Raw genomic sequence first — 19,109 nt, 5'->3', positions numbered from 1 at the left:
CACACATTTCTTTCAATTCAAACCCAGTCTTCAGTCACTGAATATGTTTGGTTACCTCACTGCCTTTAGGTATCTGTGCAGATATCACTGTAACTGCCCATCACGCTGTTTCATTAAATGATGGTCATTGGCACCTTCCGAGGTTATTATTCTAGCCAACTGAAAATCTGTCGGCTGCATATCACAGGGAACGTGTGACACATGCAGCACTTTTGGGTTTTTTCATCTAAAGGAATGCTATTATATTTACTCAACTGTTTAATAAGACACCTTTAGAAGCCGTGAACTGAAAATAACCCCTAGAAACAGGTTCAGCTTGAGGAAATGAAAAGTACAAGTGGATTTAACGTTATATGGCCAACAGTGCCCCTGTTTTCTCTGATAGTTTATGTTGTTTCCCATAGCAACAGATGTTGGAGCTGGATGCTGCAGCTTGATAGCAGCGTTATTGTTTACACATACGATTGGATTAGGCATGGGAATTGCTGATGTTATTGACATTAAAATTAAATTATGTAACATATTACACAATGCAGTCTAAAATGAGACAGAGAGAAAAAGATGGAGAGAATGCAGGTGGAGTTGCAAGAAACCAAGAGAAAAACAAAACAAACTTGTTTTGGTACAATCTGGTTGCACACAGAAGATAATGCATTTACATGCATGGTCAAGCCAGTTAACAGTTAATCATATTTTCTAATTTGAAATTTCATCCAGCGCTCACCCCAGTCCCACTGCTGCCACTAAGTGGACCCTGCAGCAAAAACTACATTTAAATATTGAATGATACAATGGCTATACCAGTTTCATATAAAATGGCTATGCAATTTTTAAAAGAATTGTTCAACATTTTGGAAAATACAATTATTGTCATGGCTGGTGGTACAACTTTGATAGATTAAATTATGAGGACTAGGTTTACAGAGAGACAGATGGACAGATGGCAGGCAGGTACAGGTAACAGGTAACAGGACTGGGAGTCCACAGCATGAGTGGCACAAAGAGAGACAATAGACAGAGACTTTAGTGACTGACTGGGGGAAAAGGCTGGTAAATACTGGAGAACAGAGCAAGAAATGAAGAACAAGACTGTGGGTAGGAGGCAAAGTTAACTGACTCTGTATATAGATCCACCCAATGTGTCTAAAGCTCATTGTTTAATATGTTATTTTTTCTCTGTTTTATAAATACAAATAAGTGTTAAAATGACAAGTTGTGGTTTTATGTGCTGATTTTCTAGTGTCTTCACCTTGAGATTGCTACACAACCCGGTGGGACTAATACAGACTCGCAAGTAGTTGTATTTTTGTAGGAATTAAAGTTTCTATATGCAGGGTTTTGCTATCGCTGTACGGTTAAAGTTAACACTAACTAACTAACTGCTGTTCACTTACAGGCCTAGAAAAAATGTTAGGAGTTCAGCATCAAACTTCAACCCTTTACTTGCCAAGAGCTGTCAGCTCACAGCGATGGACAGAGACACCTATGTTAACTCTTGTTTCGCTTCTATTTCTATAGCTTCTCTTTCAGCAGTGAGTTAGCATGCCAACTCTGGTGAGTTAGCATTTTAACTTTAGTAACTCTGGTGAGTTAGGATGCTAACTAGCAAGTCTCATCCTGTCTCATAATACGACTTGGTGTGAGTGAGTCACTGTAGGGTTCGGTCTTTCCTCGGTTCAGCGTGAGAAGATGAAGAAGTAGTGATGATCAGACTGTGAATTAACCTCTTGTCCCGTAGACAAAGTTGACCATTGTCACCACCACCCACTCCCTGCAAGACAGCACATGACAGCAGAGAAAACATGCAGCACCTTCCAGGAAGATGAAACATGTTATGAGCTGCAGATATTAGATATTTCTGGACTCTGGACAGACCCACCCTTGCTGTTCCTCTTATTTACAGTATTTAAAACCAAACTGCTTCCTCATTGTAGAAGGAGTGTTAGTGGCATTAATCTATTTGTCTAACACATGGTAAGTAAAAAAAATGAACTAAAACATAGAGCTATTCCTTCAGCAAATCTTAATTTTGAATGTTTTTAACAATAATTTGAAGGTACTTTGTCATTAGGCAGCCCGCTCTACGTGACTCAGCTGTTTCATCTGACAGGACTTCCCTGACTAACGACCCCTTTGATGTAGTTTTTCTACCTACTACATTATCCGCAGTAACCATCCCTGGCTAACCCGCCCATAAGCGTCACTGATTCAAATTGCAGCCGAGGCAGAGGAGGGGGGGAGGAGGGGGAGAAAGAAGCGAGCCTGGCGGAGCAAACGCACTCACACACCGGGAGCGGAGGCAGAGCGAGGAGCAGGCAGCGACGAGTGCAGGCTCGGGGATCCTTCAGTGGGTTTGTTTTCTAACCTGCACCAACACAACCGTGTGTCCGCCGCCGCCAGGATCTAAAGATGTGGACGGAAGTCGGGAAGCTTGTGCTGTTACATTTGTTACTCATGGAGCTCCACTGCGCTAAAGGTAAGACACTTGTCTCATCGCACCGCGGACGGCAGCGCTTTTTTTTTGGGGGGGGGGGGGGTCGCAGCTCACCAAGAGTCGCGTCTTCACACAACTGCTGCGCTAATGTGCCTTATTTTATTTATTTTATTTTTTATTTTATTCACAAAGACTCCCGTGGTTGCAGGCATGCAGCGGCTCACACCTGGACCCCGGCTCTGTTCCGGGCTGTGGAAGCTTTCACTGGTGACACTAGGTGACAATACGCGGAAGAAAAGATCGCACAGCCCGACACGTGTCTAAATGCCATACGCTGATGTTTCAGTTTTGTTTTTTTTGTTGTTGTTTTTTTTGGGGACAGGGACACAAAGTGCAGACTGTAGTGGGCTGCGTTTGGTTGTTTGCAGCTGCAGCTTGATAACGGTTTAAACAGATTTGCGTTAACAGATCGTTGCGTGGAAGTGGCGGCCGGGCGGCGGTGACAGGCAGCCAGGGTCGCACTAAAGGTACACAGTTGGTACTGAAACAACAGGCAAGCCCGTCATGAGCACAATGCACACGTGTTATTCATATGAAACGATTCTATATGAGAAAACACATGAATTAACCACTGATTACAGCAGCAGAGCTGTAGAAGGAAGCCCGTGCATTTGGATGAGTTGGAACAGCTATAGCACTTCACAACCCCCGACATACATGTGATGTAATATCTGTCTGCACACAGCTGTGCCCTGGGTTGTATGTGGTCTATGGCAGTGTTATTTGAAATAGTGAGATTGATGCAATATATCAGTTGACCTCCAAAACAGAACCAGCTGAGCAGTGTAAACAGTTTGTGGTCCAGCCCTCCTTTGCCATAGGCTGGTCCTGATGGAGTACTCACACAGCCTCTTTCCTGCATGACCATTATTTACCCTCTGTGTATCTATGGGTCTAAAATGTGATTTTACAGTGGCTTTATGCCACTTTATGGTGTTCTTAACTCTTGTATCTTTTTACCCTGATATTTACATTCCTTCAAAATCTATCCACATTCCTCTGACTGCTTGTTTTTGTTTTGTTTTTCCTGACAACATAGGAACTCATACGGAGTCAGAGTGTGAAACCGGGCAGTTTCAGTGCAAGAACGGACGGTGCATCCCGACCCTGTGGAGATGTGATGATGATGATGATTGCTCAGACAGCAGCGATGAGGAGAACTGTCGTAAGTAGCTCTGACTCTGTTGCGCTGGCAGATGAACTGAATGGCTAATTTGCTGGACCTTGAATGTAACTGCCATCATATATGTGTTACAAACTTGAGTCTTGAATCTTTCCTCACATTTGGTGCCAGACTGTTATTTGATGAGATAATGCATGTGGCTATTTGATAAGAGCTGGCGCAAAACTGGATAACGTTGTAGATAACTGACAACATCCGTGTTGTAACTTTTGAATGAATGGAGTTATACTAACTGAGAGTAAGCTGCTTATCATTTTGCTTGGGGCCCCTCTGGAAACTCCTTTTCGGTTGTTGGTTTGCAGACGACAGTGCAGGAGCTGCTGATCCTGGACCACTGGTCAGGTCACATGCTCACAGGAATTTTACTCGTTTCTTACTGATCTTCACTTCAAGCAAAGTAAAACTCTGACACAAAGAGCTGCTGCCCCACTGGGTCAGAGCGGGGCCATTCCATATTATTATTATTTTTATTATCTGAATCTCGCTGTGGACTGTGTAATCATGTCAGTGCTGTTATCAGTGACCCAGTTCACCCTGCTTTAATGTCTCATAATGCTTTGGATGTATAATGGCTTCGCAGATTGTGTCATATCTGAAATACGCAGACACAATAGCAGTGTTATGGTCATGACATCTCACTGCTATGTTATGCAGCACGCTCTCATGTAAATACTGTGGCTCTCAGATACGGCTGATCCCAAATTGGCTGCTCTTCCGTTCTCAAGGGCGCCTCTTCTTCTGTGAGCACATGGTTTGTCGCTTAAGTTTAAAATACAGAATTTGCATATTCAACACCGTATGTACAAATATAGTATTATGTGCCGGAGGAATGTGTGAAAAAGACCAGTAGTGTGTGATTCTGGTTCAACTCCCTCTGACTGTGTTGCATTCAGGAAAACGCACAGACAACCAGCTGAGTAGTCATCACTTATAAATTTGTCATGGTACTAATTGCTTGAATGGTTGTATTAGTGGCCAAATTGATTCATCACTTATCTTGGGGGACTAGCAGCACCAAACTCGTGATTCTCTCATCTCACACGCCCGACGTGGTGGTGGCTGCTGATATCTCGGGAGTTCCCTGCATGAATGTCTTGACATTTCCAAGCGCGTCTCATTGACTGGAGAGACTGATTGGGATTATTGGACATTTAGTGGCCAGTGCTTGATGGAAGGGGAATTAGTTATTAATGAGCTCCTCCTCACTCCAACAGGTATGCTTTACTGTGTTGTTCAGTATAGGTGCTGCTCATAGAGAATATGAAAATATGGTACTTAAGCCACAAGTTGACAGGCTCTTCTTGTTCCTGAGCCACTTTGTCTGTGGTTCTTCTTCCTTCACTGTTCTTGCTACATATCCTGTAAGCTTTAGATGTGGTTATGCTTTCCTCTTGGGCTCCTATGTCACTCTCCCAATCTCTTCGACACTCACTCTCTATATCTTTATGTACTTTTTTCCTACTGCTGTGCCTTATACTCTCTCTCTTCCTCTCTCCCTTCACTGTACCTGCCTTGCACTTTCTATTCTTTGAGAGCTCCAGCTCTGAGCCTGTGTTGGAAGCTGGGTGCTTCCTTCTAAAAAGCTGTCTCACTTCCTTGGTGTTGTAGCACCAGCTAACTAAGGACCCCCCTCCCCATTTTTAAATCTCCTGTGGGCACCTTGGCAGTGCGAATGCCAAAGAGGCTATGCCCACTCGTCTTACACCCACAGAGAGCATCAGCTGACAGGTTGGTTGGAGATAAATCCAATAGCGTGACTCTGGTTGCCGGAGTGATGCTCAATGGCTGGCGGTGTGCCAGCCCCTCAAGCAGATGCCAGCACTACCACTGTGCCCCCCTCCCCAAAACCCAATATCATCAGCAAAGCTCAGTGGAGAGAGGGAGGAGGTTGAGGAGGAGAAGGAGGAGGAGAAAAGATGGGGCAGATTTGATTGAGAGGAACAGGATGGTGTAGAGAAGAGATGATGAAAACAGGAGCAGAGTAATTTGGATGAATTGGAATAGCAAGGGGGGGGGGGGGTGGAGGAGAGAGGGGGAGCTCTTGCATAATTACAAGGGCCGGGGTAAGGTTAGCTTAGCAACAAGTTTCACTTCACTCAGGGCTGCGTGGCAAAGCTAAATGTCACATACAGTCGGCTGTCCATCAGATGATTGACACTGCTCTGTCTTCACTAAGCATTCTAACACTCCCTCATCTGTCATTGGTCCTCACCTCTGATTTTCAAAATAAAGCTACACAATGAAAAACTGAAAAATGTCCCTTAATTAGAGCCAATTTTAAGATCAATCTATGTCAAGATAAACTGTTGCATTTACCTTGATAATTCTAAAGGTAATTATACTGTTTTTTAATATCAGTGCATTTTATATAATTTCTTATTTGTATCCATAGACTGTATATAAAGACAGAGGTAGACTCTAGAGTCTGAAAAGTGAAGCCAATGCTGAAGTGCCTTAAATCTGCATTCTATCTAATGACCATCAGGGGGCGACTCCACTGGTTGCAAAAAGTCCGATTGTATTTAAGTCTATGGGAAAATGGCCCCACTTCTCACTTGATTTATTACCTCAGTCAACAAATGAGTTTATGGTCTCAGTTGCTAGTTTCAAGTCTTCTTCCATACAACAACAATTTTAAGTCATTCAGAGATATATGATGATGGCATTTCAATAAATTTGCAGTTTTTGTTCCACACTACTCCAGAATTACCCATTGAAATTACACTCTAAACCAATTGTAAGTGTTCCCTGAATAACCCCATGCAGTTGTGCGGTTGTGCTTAATTTGCTATCAGCGACACCTAATGTGTACACCAAAGCACTAGACCTATAAACGACTGCATCATTGAGTTTTGTCGTTACTTTGACTCGGCAGCCTGTGTAGGCAACAGCGTGCACGTAAATACACCTGGAATGACTCTGTCATACAGTTCACGTCCCAGCCAGGTGTAACTGTTTGCACGTGTTTGTGTGTGAGCGTGAGCTACAGTATCTGTGCGTGTTCCATCAGTCAGTCGTCGCATCACTCATCTCTTTGTGTACACACACACACACACAAACAAACACATGCAGGTCTCTCACAGCAGGGATTACCTCTCGAGCTTTCTCCCTCCAGCAGCTGTATTAGAATAAGTCTTGCTAGATTGGGTTGTCTTTTGTGCCTTGACTCTCCTTCCTTTCATTCTTCCTCCTCCTCTCCTCTCCTCTCCTCTCTCCTCTCCTCTCCTTTATTTTCAGTGTAGCTCTTGGTAGATTCCGTTCTTGTTGCCCTGGGAGACGGTAAAGTGGTGATGGTGGTGGGGTTTTTGTGCATGTGTGTGCCGTCTTTGTAGTGATCACAACGCTCGTGCACACGTGCACGTGTACACATGGCAACTCTCCACCTCTGCATGGCTGTATGACCTATATTTTGGCTGTGGAATATACAGAAAAAAGGTCTTATTATATTTTTGAGTGGATTTAAATGGATTTAAATGTGTTTAATCTGAAGTGCCACTGTAAATTCATCTCATGTCTGAATCTCGTGTTTGCTCTCAACCGTTCTCCCTCACATCGTTGTACAGTCTCCTCCTCCAAATGGCCTTGGTCACATTGCACTGTAAAAACACTCTCTGTGAGAATTAACAATCACATTATGAGTTGCGATGATAAGTGGTGCAGCAAATACTCAATTAATCCATGAGATGATCAATGGAAAATTAACTGAGATAGTTCATGGATGTTTTAATCATTTTTCTTGCAAAAAATCTAAACATTTGCAGGTTACAGCTTCTCACATGTGACGGTTTTCTGCTTCTCTTTCTTTTAATTGTTTATTTGAATATCTTTTAGATTTTGCATCATTGGTTTGATGAAACTAGTAATATAAAGATATCAACTTAGACTTAGAAATTGTGATGGGCATTTATTTTGATTCTATATATATATATATATATATATATATATATATATATATATTACTTGCAGCCCAAGTAATGATTGACACATGGCTGAAAAAAAGTCAAAGGACAGGAACAAATTCTGAACCCTAGACCATAAATGAGCCCGAAAACCTAATGTTTCACAACAGACAAGAGGACTGAAAGAGAATACATAAGGGTGGGAAGAAAGTTCTTGTTGTGCTGTGTGTGTGTGTGTGTGTGTGTGTGTGTGTGTGTGTGTGTGTGTGTGTGTGTGTCACAGCAGGACAATGAGTCTGAGCAGGTCTGAGAAGGGGAGCGTCTCCAGTGCAGTCTGAGATCGGCTTCCCATAGAGGAGACATCACAACACATTTCACGCCACTGCTGTGTGTGTGTGTGTATGTGTGTGTATGTCTCTCTTTCAATCACACATACACACACACATGATACTGTAATAAGAGACTGCAGAGAAGCGCTTCAGGCATAAAAGGCATTGTGCTGATAGGCTCACAGAAACACATTTTGGTCACCTGCTGACACCCCACACACACACACACACACACACACACACACACATACACACACACTGCTCTCTGTAGCACAGCTGGGGTCAGACTTTTAATGGGAGTATGGGGTCAAGGGGACCAGTAGTTTAATCAATTACACACAGACACACACATACAAACACACACAATGAGCATGTAGGAGCAGGACTGTGTGGCACCACTTCCATAGATTAAAACAAGAGACCGGTGCTTTTGAAAGGACAATACACACACACACACACACACACACACACACACACACACACACACACACACACACACAGACTGAACTGAGGGTCAATGCTGAAATTCATCATATTAATACCCAGTGCAGTTTCCGAACAGTTATATTTCCTATTTTCCACTTTCTAAAAACACACACCAACCACACACACACACACACACACTGGCACACAGTGACACCCAGCTCCCATCATTTGGTTCTCTGTGTTGGACTAAGGATGTGGTGTGTGTGTGTGTGTGTGTGTGTGTGTGTGTGTGTGTGTGTGTGTGTCCATGCTTAAACGCGTGGAGTGTCAGCAGCTGCAGTGCTCTGGTCTCCAGAGAGAGCGAGAGAACCACTGCTGTGCTGTGTGACTACTGAGACACTGAGGGACTCTATCAGTGTGTGTGTTTGTGTGTGCGTGCGTGTGTGTGTCTCGTCTGGTTGGCTTTGTGTGTGGAGAGAAAGCATTTCACAAACAGATGGCAACACATAAGACTCTCATTCCACTGAAAAAAAGCAGTCGTGAAACTGGCTAGTTGGTAAACCTGCCATTTCAAGGATAATTCTGTTTTCATACAATTTGGGTTTTATATTCATGATTTCAAGACATCTTTTCATTGTTTTTGTGTAAAGAAGGATTATTACAGAACATTTCAAATGTGCTCACTTTTGGTTAGCATAGATTTTTTTTCCTGTCTCTGATGGAGCCCTGATCATTTTCCTCCGTGCCCCCACGCTAACACTTGAACCTACACTACAGTTTGCTGGATGACAGTGGGAGATAAACATCTCCACACTTTGGAGAAGAAAACTTCCAGCAGGCCTGAAGCTAAATGCTGAGGCTGTACTGTCACTTCTGTGTAGGAGTTTTCAGAAACATTACATGAAATATACAAAACTGTTTTCAGTGATGGACTATTTTCTTTTCCTCCTAAGAAATGGAACATGGTGAGTGAAATTTGTGAATTTCGCTGGTTGCTCATCAGGAATCGTCCTGAAACGAGCTCATGCTGTTTAATTCTTCATACATCCTGTAAATTGGGGGCGGCTGCGGCTCAGGAGTTCGAGCGGCTCGACCACTAATTGGATGTTCCCCCCGACGGCTGACCCATCAGTGTGTGAGTGTGTGCATGGGTGTGATGTATAAATGTGTGAGTGAACGGGTGAACGTGGCGAGTACTGTAAAGCGCTTTTAGTGGTCATTGAGACCAATAAAACACTGTATAATTGCAACAGTTTTCTATTAATAAAACACTCCTCTCCTCTGGCCCTCTGCCTGCCAGCCGGTCACATCTCCCTTAAATATGATGTTTTCCTTGAAGATTTAATATCAAACATAATCGAGGAGACAACTTGTCATGAGCAGCATCGCCGCCCTGACAGGTGACAAGCCCAAAATGTGCCAGGGCACCACCTTTGTCAGACGCTGTATTGTTCTCTACAAGATAACAATACCCGGTGTGCTGAATAGGTGTTGGGTGCAGCGATGCAAAACAGCACTAGGGTGATTTTTAGCTGAGGTCACCGCTGGCCTGAGGCATCTGCTCTTGCTCTGTTTCCTGCTCTCCCACCCTTTCCCCTCCGTGTCCATTTATCCCTCTGTCTGGGCGGCTCATTTTTGCTCACAGTCCACCTCTCTCTCTCTCTCTCTCTCTCTCTCTCTCTATGCAATGCTTACCCTGCTCTCTCTCTCTCTCTCTTTCAGTCTGCCTTTTTCTGTGTCTGAAATAATGCCTTTGTATTGGCATGAAGGGCAGGGGTATAAGATGCAGCAAACCTACAAGGTGGAGGCAGACACTGTGAGTGTGTATATTGTGTGTGTGTGTGTGTGTGTGTGTGTGAGAAAGAGAGAGTGGGACTGTTCTGTCCATCTACATGCTTCTAATCCAATTAGTGAGTGTCTCAGCGGCTGAGGCTGCACTGTGTGTGTCAGAGAAAGAAAAGATAGGAAGAACTGCTCCGTGTGCCTGAGGAGTCATTATGCTTTTTCTTCCTGTGTGTTGACACAAAAAAAAATATATAATTTTTAAACCAGCCGTATTACCCTGTTGTTCTTTGTTCATCTCCCGTCATTGTTACTTCCAGAATTATTAGCAGAGGGTTTTTCTTACTTTCGGATCGATCCCCCTTCACTTCACATTCACTCTCAGTAACCTACCCGGGTTATTTATTGTGGGACATTCACACACATAAAAGCATAATTTAACTGGAAGAGCTTGATTTCTTTTAGTACCGTACTTTTTTGGGACTTTTACATCGAGGGATGGTTCACACTCATCACACAACATTTGAAAAGTCATACATTTATTATTATATATTATTGTTGACCTGCAGCTCACAAAGGCTGAGCACACCACAGTACTAATGAATTATTAAAGCTGCTCTAATCAGTATTTTTATATGAACTATTGGAATTGGGCCACTTGTAGTGACGGCCCCACAGAGAATCATCACCCACCTGCAGTGCAGTTTCCCTCGCCTCTGTGGAGCTGGTCTTTAAGCTCATTGTTTTGGTTACAGGGCCGACACAACTTAACTGTTGTGGTTCACTGTTCTCATCAATGTCATTTTCCAGACACAGCAGGCAGCTGTTTTCAGTAAATGTTGTGATAAACAGACAAAGCTGGTGCCGAGCTGCTGAGCACAGTGGAGCCGGTCGCTGCTAAAGAGCCAGATACTTAACTCCAGAGTTGGTAGAGACCAAAAACAGAGAGAGGAGAGTGAATATTTAGACTTATATAACCACAAACGAACGCTGCGCACTGTGAACACTAGCTGCTGTTTGCTAGCATGGTTGCATATCAAGTTTATATGGTGTTAATATGTCAGCGTTGTGTTTACAGCTTTTATAAAACCTATACTATGTGATAAATGGTGACGCTCAGACTTCCTGCTCGTTTTGTTCGGCCTGAATGACTTTTGCCTGGAAAAGGCAACACAAAAGCTTTCATCAAGTGGCTGCAGTCTGAAGGAAGCTGTCTCTCTGTCAGTCAGCCGGTATCTAATGAAACGTGAGAATGTGAGAGAATAACTTTTAAACTACTCCAGAAAATCGCTCCACACACCTACACTTGCGTCCATTCTCTCACACGACGACAGCAAGAGTGCAGCTGACAGATGGTCATGGCCTGCAGCACAGCTCTGGTGTCACAGACAGTCAATGTGTTCTTTTAAAAAGAAGAAGAAAAAGAAAACTCAAAACCCATGCTCATGGTCTCTGCTTACTCTTGCGGAAACCTTGACCCTGAACGTAACATGACTGCCTCTGGCCTGGTGAGTGTTGCAGAGAAGTAATAAGAGGGTTATAATTATTCAAGGTGAAGCGCAACGAAGGAAGAAGCTTGTGAGAGGAAACTTTGTTTGCTGAAGGGAAGAGGAGGGTGCTGTCAGTCTGGAAGTGGCACTTTTTTGAGCGATCTTTGTTTCAGTTGTTGGTTAATTCTTTCTCTCCTGCTTACATCACCTCCCTGTCTGCGGCATTAGCTGTTTTTCAACATATTTCGCTGGGGTTGGTGTTCGTCTGCCCTGTTCTTCTCTGCTCTGCTGCAAAGTCACTTATTGTTCAAAGTCAAACTCTGATAACGCCGCAATCCTATTTCGCCACCGTCTGCACGCGTGCACGTGTGTATGTTTAGCTGTGTCTCGTCGTCGTGCGCGTCTTCTCTGTGTTGTCGTGTTGTGCTGTTGTTATCCCCTCTCCCCCAACCCAGCCGTGTCTGACAGGGTATCATGGCATTAATCCCTGGCTCAGATTAACCCAACGTCTTCATGTGCCTCCATTTTATTATTTACATTTGCTGTAATCCTGTTTTTCACCTTGCGCTCTGTCGCCTGGTATATGCGGTCGGCGAGCTGCGTATGAAATGACAAATAAGAACGCTGATGAATAAAACATGGCTGCTAATACCAGTCTGCTGGGGTGACACCGAGATAGGGCCCCTGAGTGCTGCGTGTCAGAAGTTTTCATGCAAGTTATAAAGTGGAGGAAACAGACTTTTAGTCTGATTCTCTTTTTCTGATGACATTGCCTCAATTTCTCTTACTCTCAGCCGTTCTTTGTTCTGGCTCATTTCTTCCTTTCTACTTTTCTTTCATTTGTCTTTGCTGTGTTGCTCTAAATTCTGCTCCTTTTGTATCTTCTGACGTCTTTCTTCCCTCTCCTCTCAGCCCCTGTCTATGTCTGGAGAACTGACTGTTGGTTTGTTCAGTTTGATTCATTACATCCTACCCTGTCTCGGCGTCTCTTGTCAAATAAAATAGGAGATTTTCCACCGTCTGTAGTGGTGACGCAGGAAATCAGAATGGTAAAATCAGGAGTCGGGGTTGTATTGAAAGTGGGATTTTTTTTTGTGAACACCTGCTAAGAGAAAGCAGAGAGAAAGAGTCTTTGAAGTCTCAGAAAATGTGTAAACTCAGAGCTCACCCTTTCATCTAAGCCAGAGAACAGTCACTGATAGAGATGTTAAAAATACATCCTAATAATAAAGACTGACCTGTGTGAGTTTGTGTAAATCTGATGCTAAAAGTCAAAGTTGCCTTTATTCATCTAAATCTAATGATTACAGCCAGTTACAGCTTGTTTGGCTAACCGTTGCTACATCATAGTAAACCAGCAAGTGCCATATCTGCTGTACAAAACTTATAAACCAATATTTACTTGAGATGTTGAAAAACTAAACCAGTTGCAAAGCACATGGTGGTTAGTTCAGGGGCCCTGGGAGTTTGAAACATTAAAACTTTCTGTCTAGGACGGTCAAACTCTTGGAGTTGAATGTAATGTGTGACAAAAAAAATTCTCATCAACAAATTTAATTTAGCATGCTAAAACATGCTGTAGGCTGTAACCAGTGGTTCAGTCTCTGTTTTTACATTGTTGTAAAGTGAGTGTTTTTGGCTTTTGGACTGTTGGTCTACTAGCACTTCGGATTTATTTCTTCCCCACATTTGACAGACCATGCAATACATTTTTTTATCAATAAAATAATCAATCAATACTTCTGAACCCCTGTTATTATATGAGGGTTACTTTTTGCATGGTCTGAAATGTGGCCTTAAGGTTCAAACCACACTACAGCCAGTGATCAGTGCACTTAAACAGAGATGATGAAACCAAACAACCAAAGCAACTTGAGGATCAACACATTGAGAAAACAAGTCGAGGTCCTCAGAATGTTTTTTTTTTTCTCTCCTCCATGTTTCTTCCACCTTTCTGTCTTTTGTACTTCACGCTTTCTCCCCCTCTTGTTTTTCCTCTGTTCGCCCTCTTCCCTCCGTGTGGCTTTTGAATGAAGCTGTTTACGTAGATTACACACACGCGACGTATCTCCTTCACACACACACACGCCTCTTCAGCTCCTAAGCCTGAGAGCGAGTCTTTTACCTTGAGGGGATTGTGCTTGTCATTCTTTGCAAGATGTTGGTGTGAGGTGGTGGTTTATCAAAAAAAAAAAAAAACACAAAATCTCTCTCTGTCTCACACACACACACACACACACACACACACACACACAGCCTATATTTTGGGGATATACACAGTGCTAATGTAACTCTTACCTGCAGCGTGCTTTATCATCACAGTGACGCTGACACTGAAACTGGGAGGTTACCCTTGTTGCTACATTTTCAACTGCTGATTGAGGAGGAAAAAAAATGAAACATCTCTAGTTCAGATAATCCCCTGAAACTCCTGATAAAGAGTCCTCCCTCTCCTGGATTATTGGAGGGGTATTAGCTGCTGCGGTTGCTGGAGCAGTGTGTGGCCTCCCTCTCTCAGGATGTATCGACGTGCAAACTGCTACGAAGGGAAGTGAGATCTCTTTTCATCCCCTCCGTCCATCCTCGCCTTCCTCAAGGTCTCTGTGTGTGTTTTCTGCCTTTCTTCTCCCCTGGCATGTGCTCTCGGTGTGTTTAACCAATGACGGCTCTCTCTCTCTGTCTCTCTCTCTCTTTCTCTGTGCCCTTCGCTCACTACCCCCACACCTTATTGTGCATCAGTGGAAGCAGCGCCTGAATGTTTGGAAACAGGGTGACACCTTCTGAATGGGGCCCAGAGAGGCCCCCTTTTCTCTCGCATACCCACTCTCTCAAAAAGATGCATTGACAATTGGTTTTGTGTGTGTGAGCATAATGAATAGTGCTGTGACCTTGCATGAAACATCTGTATTATCTTGTTGGGTTCAATGCTCTGTTCGAATTTTCTCACACATTTCTTTCTTTATTCTTTTTTTTTCTTCTTTCTGTTTTCGCTTTCATTTGCTTTCTGAATCACTGCCTGCATTTACAGAAACAAGTCTTTGCACACGATTCCCAGGAGGAAAAGTGTGTCCCGAAGCCTTTTTGTTTGTCTGATCCGGTCGCTGATGTTTGTTTGCATTGAACAGGTCTGGGAGCTTTGTTGTAATTAAATGAAGCAGTGAGATGATCAGCTTAAGCGTTTTACACTTGAGGCCTTAGGAGGAAAAGGAGAGTCTACCACTACACACACACACACACACACACACACACACACACACACACACACACACACTAGCATATGCAAACAACCATGAGGACACAAACAGGCCCGTACATATGCAAAACCGTAGTCAAACGCAGGGATCACACGGTAGACCGGGTGGAGTTCAAAGTAAAAGGTCATACACACGACGTCTGTCAGCATAGCAAGCAGCACCGGTGAGGAGACACAAGACAAAAAAAAAATCTGAGAAGAAAAGGTCATACATGAGGAACACAAACTGGTAACAGGAATGGCTGGAGAGCTTGGCTAACAGGTACAAAGACAGTCTGGACACTGAAAGGGGGAAATTCCAGAGATGACTCTCTCTCTCTCTCTCTGTCTCTCTCTCTCTCTCTCTCTCTCTCACTCACACACTCTCACACTCTCACACTCACACACTCACACATAGACGACAACACACTTTAGCATCAGCTTGAAGAATAAATTCTGTGACCTTTTTCTTTGACACACTCATAACAGAATAACCGGCTTTGTACAGAAGTAATTTTCCTTTTGTTCCTCTCAGTTTCCTGACGTTGTGCGACGTCGGCCGCGTGGCTGAAGCTCGCTACCTGACCTGTGTGTTTCTGGTGTTTCGATGTTCGAACTTTCTTTTTATGTGTTGGGCCACTTCTCGGAAATGTTTTGTTTATAGTACAGGTTTTATGCTGTGTGTGATGAGCAACTTTTATCTTTTTCTACTTGCTCAACCATACTTGTGGTATTTTCTCTCCTCCTTCTTCTGTGCTCTGCCGCTTAGTCACATTGCAGCTCTGTTCCACTTCCTTTCACTTTGCTGTCTGCACTGTGAACTACATCCCTTCATCTTTCCCTCAGTTTCTCCCACCCAGCAGCTTATAGAACCTACAAGCTTCAGTTGGGTTGGTCATTTTGTTTTTGTCTGATATCAGGTTATCCTCAGCAGATCCTTGTGCTGGCCATAGAGAGCGATGACCCTGAAAAGGTTTTTAATAGGAATTTTGGAGCCATGAGCGAGAGAGTGTGACTGGCTCTGTTCAGGTGAAGAGTGAAGCATTGAGAGTCACAGGCAGCCAGAACAGCGAGATGAGTCTGTGTAAACAGCGCTGAGGCTGGTGAGGGGATGAATCCCTGACCCATCTGCAAGTTTTCATGCCTTGTTGCTCATAAATTTCCACTTTGCAAAGCCTGCTGTGCTCAGGTACAACCACCACTAAATCCCACAACCATTTTTAAAAAGGCAACATTTAATCCTCACAAGTAAACATTTAAAAGAGGCAAATACCTCCCAAAGTTACAAACCAGGGAGCCAGGTGCCTGCTGTTGATGTGACCTCCAGGGTGACCTCTCAGAGATTCGAGACAGTGGTTACGCAGTATTTCGATGCTTTAATTTCAACAGACCACTTAACTTCTGCTTTTTAGTTACAGAGAAAAACACACGCTCAGATTCCTTCGACAAAAAGGAGAAAATAGACATTTTGTGATTTTGTTATCTAACACCAAGCTTACAAAATGTGTCCAAACTAGAAACACACAGATTGCTTCTCCTTCAACTATAATTTTTTTTTAAACAATGGCACATGTGCAAACCAGACCCTCTGCAGCACACACACACATGCACTTGTGTCCTTCTGCACGTAGAAGACCCAGTGACCCAGTCGTGAGTAGTTAAGCGTAATTGACCCATGCTGTTGTTGCTGTGATGTTTGTCCTGTCTGTATTGGATTTATTCCACCTCTTTGGCTCAGACACTGCTGCTTTGGTCCAATTTTCTGTGTGTGTGACGACGCTTTCATAAATGATCAGACAGCTTAATTAAACCCTGGAACTACCTGGTTGAAGTTCCTTTTGATTTTTACCTTTTAAACTGTACAGTTTGCCTTCTTTTCTACAATGAGATGTGGTTTGAAGGGGAACATCACGACACTCACCCTCTGCAAGTCTGATTAGACGTCAACATCAAGGAAGCATCTTCAAAGTAGATGAAGTGCACAGTCTACATCTAAGACTTGATTCAGACTCTAAACACAAATACTTTTTTTTTTGTCAGAGCTAACCACCTCCTACTCCCTAAACAGCCAAAGTGAGATGCTATTTTGTGGACAAAGACAATGTCCTTCTTCTTTGAGTAAAAGTATTGATCTCCCTGAAAAAGTGTGTGAGGATGAGTTGCAATCAAAGCAGGCAGCCTGTTGTTTTCTGCAACACGTCTTACTTACTTTTTCCCACACACATCTCTCATCATCAAGGCTCAAAGGCTTTTTATGCCTCTGTTGTGGCATATTGTTTTTGTGTTGTCGGTCTGGCCGCCCCATTCTCGTGGACCTGATATCTCAGTAACGCTGATTTGGCAAAAACATTCACTTGGACTCAAGGATGAACTGATTAGATTTTGGTGGTCAGAGGTCAAGGTCGTGGGCAAACAAATTTTTGGCCTTGTGAATGTGATACCTCAGTAACACCTTGAAGGAATTTCTAAAAATTTGGTAAAATTGTTTACCTAGACCCTAGAATGAATGAATTAAGTTTTTGTGGTCAAAGGTCAAAGGTAAATGTCACAGTGACCACACAAAACATGATTATGGACTTGTGAATGCAATATCTCAAGAACTCCTCAAGGGAATCCCTTCAAATTTGGCATAATTGTTCACTTGGACTCAAGGACGAACTGATTAGACTTTAGTGGTCAAAGGTCAAAGGTCAGGGTCACAGTGACCTCACAAAACATGGTTTTGGCCTTTTGAATGTAATATCTCTGTAACGCATTGAGGGAATTTCTTCAGATTTGGTACAAACGTTCAAGGACGAACTGATTAGACCTTGGTGATCAAACATCAGTGTGACCTCACGAAACACTTTTTTAGCAATTACTCAAGACTTCACTCAGTAATTATGACAATATTTCACACAAATAGTTAATATTTTATATGACTCTGGATAAACAGGGATGTGACTGAAACTAGTCTGAGTGGCAGAGGCATACAACCATGAGGCGGTAACTCTAGTTTTCACATGACAGGTTACTCAAACAGGTGGCTGTGTGTAATTTTGTGACACTAAAGAATACAGACAGAACATGAGGGCAACAGAAGAGGTGACATATAATAACTTCTGACATGTGCCTCTTCCAGGAAGAAGATTCTGCATAAAGCAGTGTTAATAAATAGCACAAGCTGAGGTTTTCTTCTCAAGTACAGCAAATTGAATGTCTGTTTGAAGTCCTCCTTCCAAAGTGATTTGTCGCCACTTAATTTCTTTCTATCAAGTGTCTTCCCTGTCCCTTTGACATGAGTTCAGATCTCACTGTAAGTGCTGAATAATTGTCATTTTACTGCCATTTGCCTTTTGCTTCTGCCAGCGATGGGCTGAGGCAGGGAGGGACACTCTCAGGACACCGTCTGTAATTAAGACATCTCACACTTTGTCTGATTAATTCCATTGACTTCTAATTCTTCTGAAAGAATGAATATTGAAATTGCACAGCGTGGTCCTGCCAGAAGGACCTCATTTTACCTTTAATCCAATTTGTTAGATGCCAGAAAATGATGCTTTTACTCTGCAGGGGTATTTTTACAGTGTAAAGAAAGATTGAGAGGCTGACTGTGTGTATATGTGGATGTGAGCATGTGTGTTTTCCCAGGCTTCAAAGAGCCTCACAATGTTTTCATGTGAGCACACCTGAGACACATTGATCCATTTCTAATCAAGACACTTCTTGCACCTGTTAAACAATCCAGAGGGAGCACAAAGTATTTTTTCTATGCTCCAATCTTGAAAGGTGGGGTTTAGCAGAAATAAAGTAGGTATAACTGAGGTTGAAATGGAGGGTGCGAAGGGAAAACAAGTGTGTGGATAAAATAAACTCGGTCTCCTTTCATATGTGCTTTTGGGGGATTGATAGAGAGATGAAAAATGAGTATGGGAGGAGGAGGAGACATCTATAGGGATATCAGTTTTAAGAGATGATGGATCTGGACCTCAAAATGCATCTGTCTGATAGTTACTGATACATACATTTTGAAAAGGTTTTCTTACGCTGGAAAACTATGGCAATCAATACTAGTGCAGCACTTCATACTTAAGTATTCACTACTATCCTTCTCTGGGGAGGTGGGGAGGTGGTGGGGGGGGGTTCTGTGAGGAGCTACAACTAAAGATCCTTTTGATCAATAGTTAACAAATAGGTTATTTTTACAGTTAATTGGTTAGCCTCTTTGAAAAAGTGAAAACTCCCCATCAACATTTCTTTGTGATCATCATACACTGTGATGTTAAACAGAGAAT

The 19,109-nt window shown here is 43.0% G+C and overlaps 1 protein-coding gene across 4 annotated transcripts in view; it reads left to right on the top strand.

Moving 5' to 3' along the window:
- Nucleotides 1–2,201: 2,201 nt before the first annotated feature.
- Nucleotides 2,202–19,109, top strand: part of lrp8 (low density lipoprotein receptor-related protein 8, apolipoprotein e receptor) — a 170,545-nt gene continuing 153,637 nt past the window's right edge. For all 4 annotated transcript variants that reach the window (XM_071486399.1, XM_071486398.1, XM_071486397.1 and 1 more), the window contains exons 1-2: nt 2,202–2,476; nt 3,534–3,659. In XM_071486399.1, coding sequence (XP_071342500.1) covers nt 2,410–2,476; nt 3,534–3,659 — 193 coding nt within the window. In that variant the 5' untranslated portion in view covers nt 2,202–2,409. The remainder of the gene's footprint in view (nt 2,477–3,533; nt 3,660–19,109) is intronic.

The sequence above is a fragment of the Trachinotus anak genome, unplaced genomic scaffold (genome assembly GCF_046630095.1).
Source record: "Trachinotus anak isolate AG129_WGS33_773 ecotype Australia unplaced genomic scaffold, CSIRO_AGI_Tana_v1 ptg000010l, whole genome shotgun sequence".
NCBI lineage: Eukaryota > Metazoa > Chordata > Actinopteri > Carangiformes > Carangidae > Trachinotus > Trachinotus anak.
Note: the sequence above shows the minus strand (reverse complement) of the source record. Positions and strands in the feature narration are given on the sequence as shown.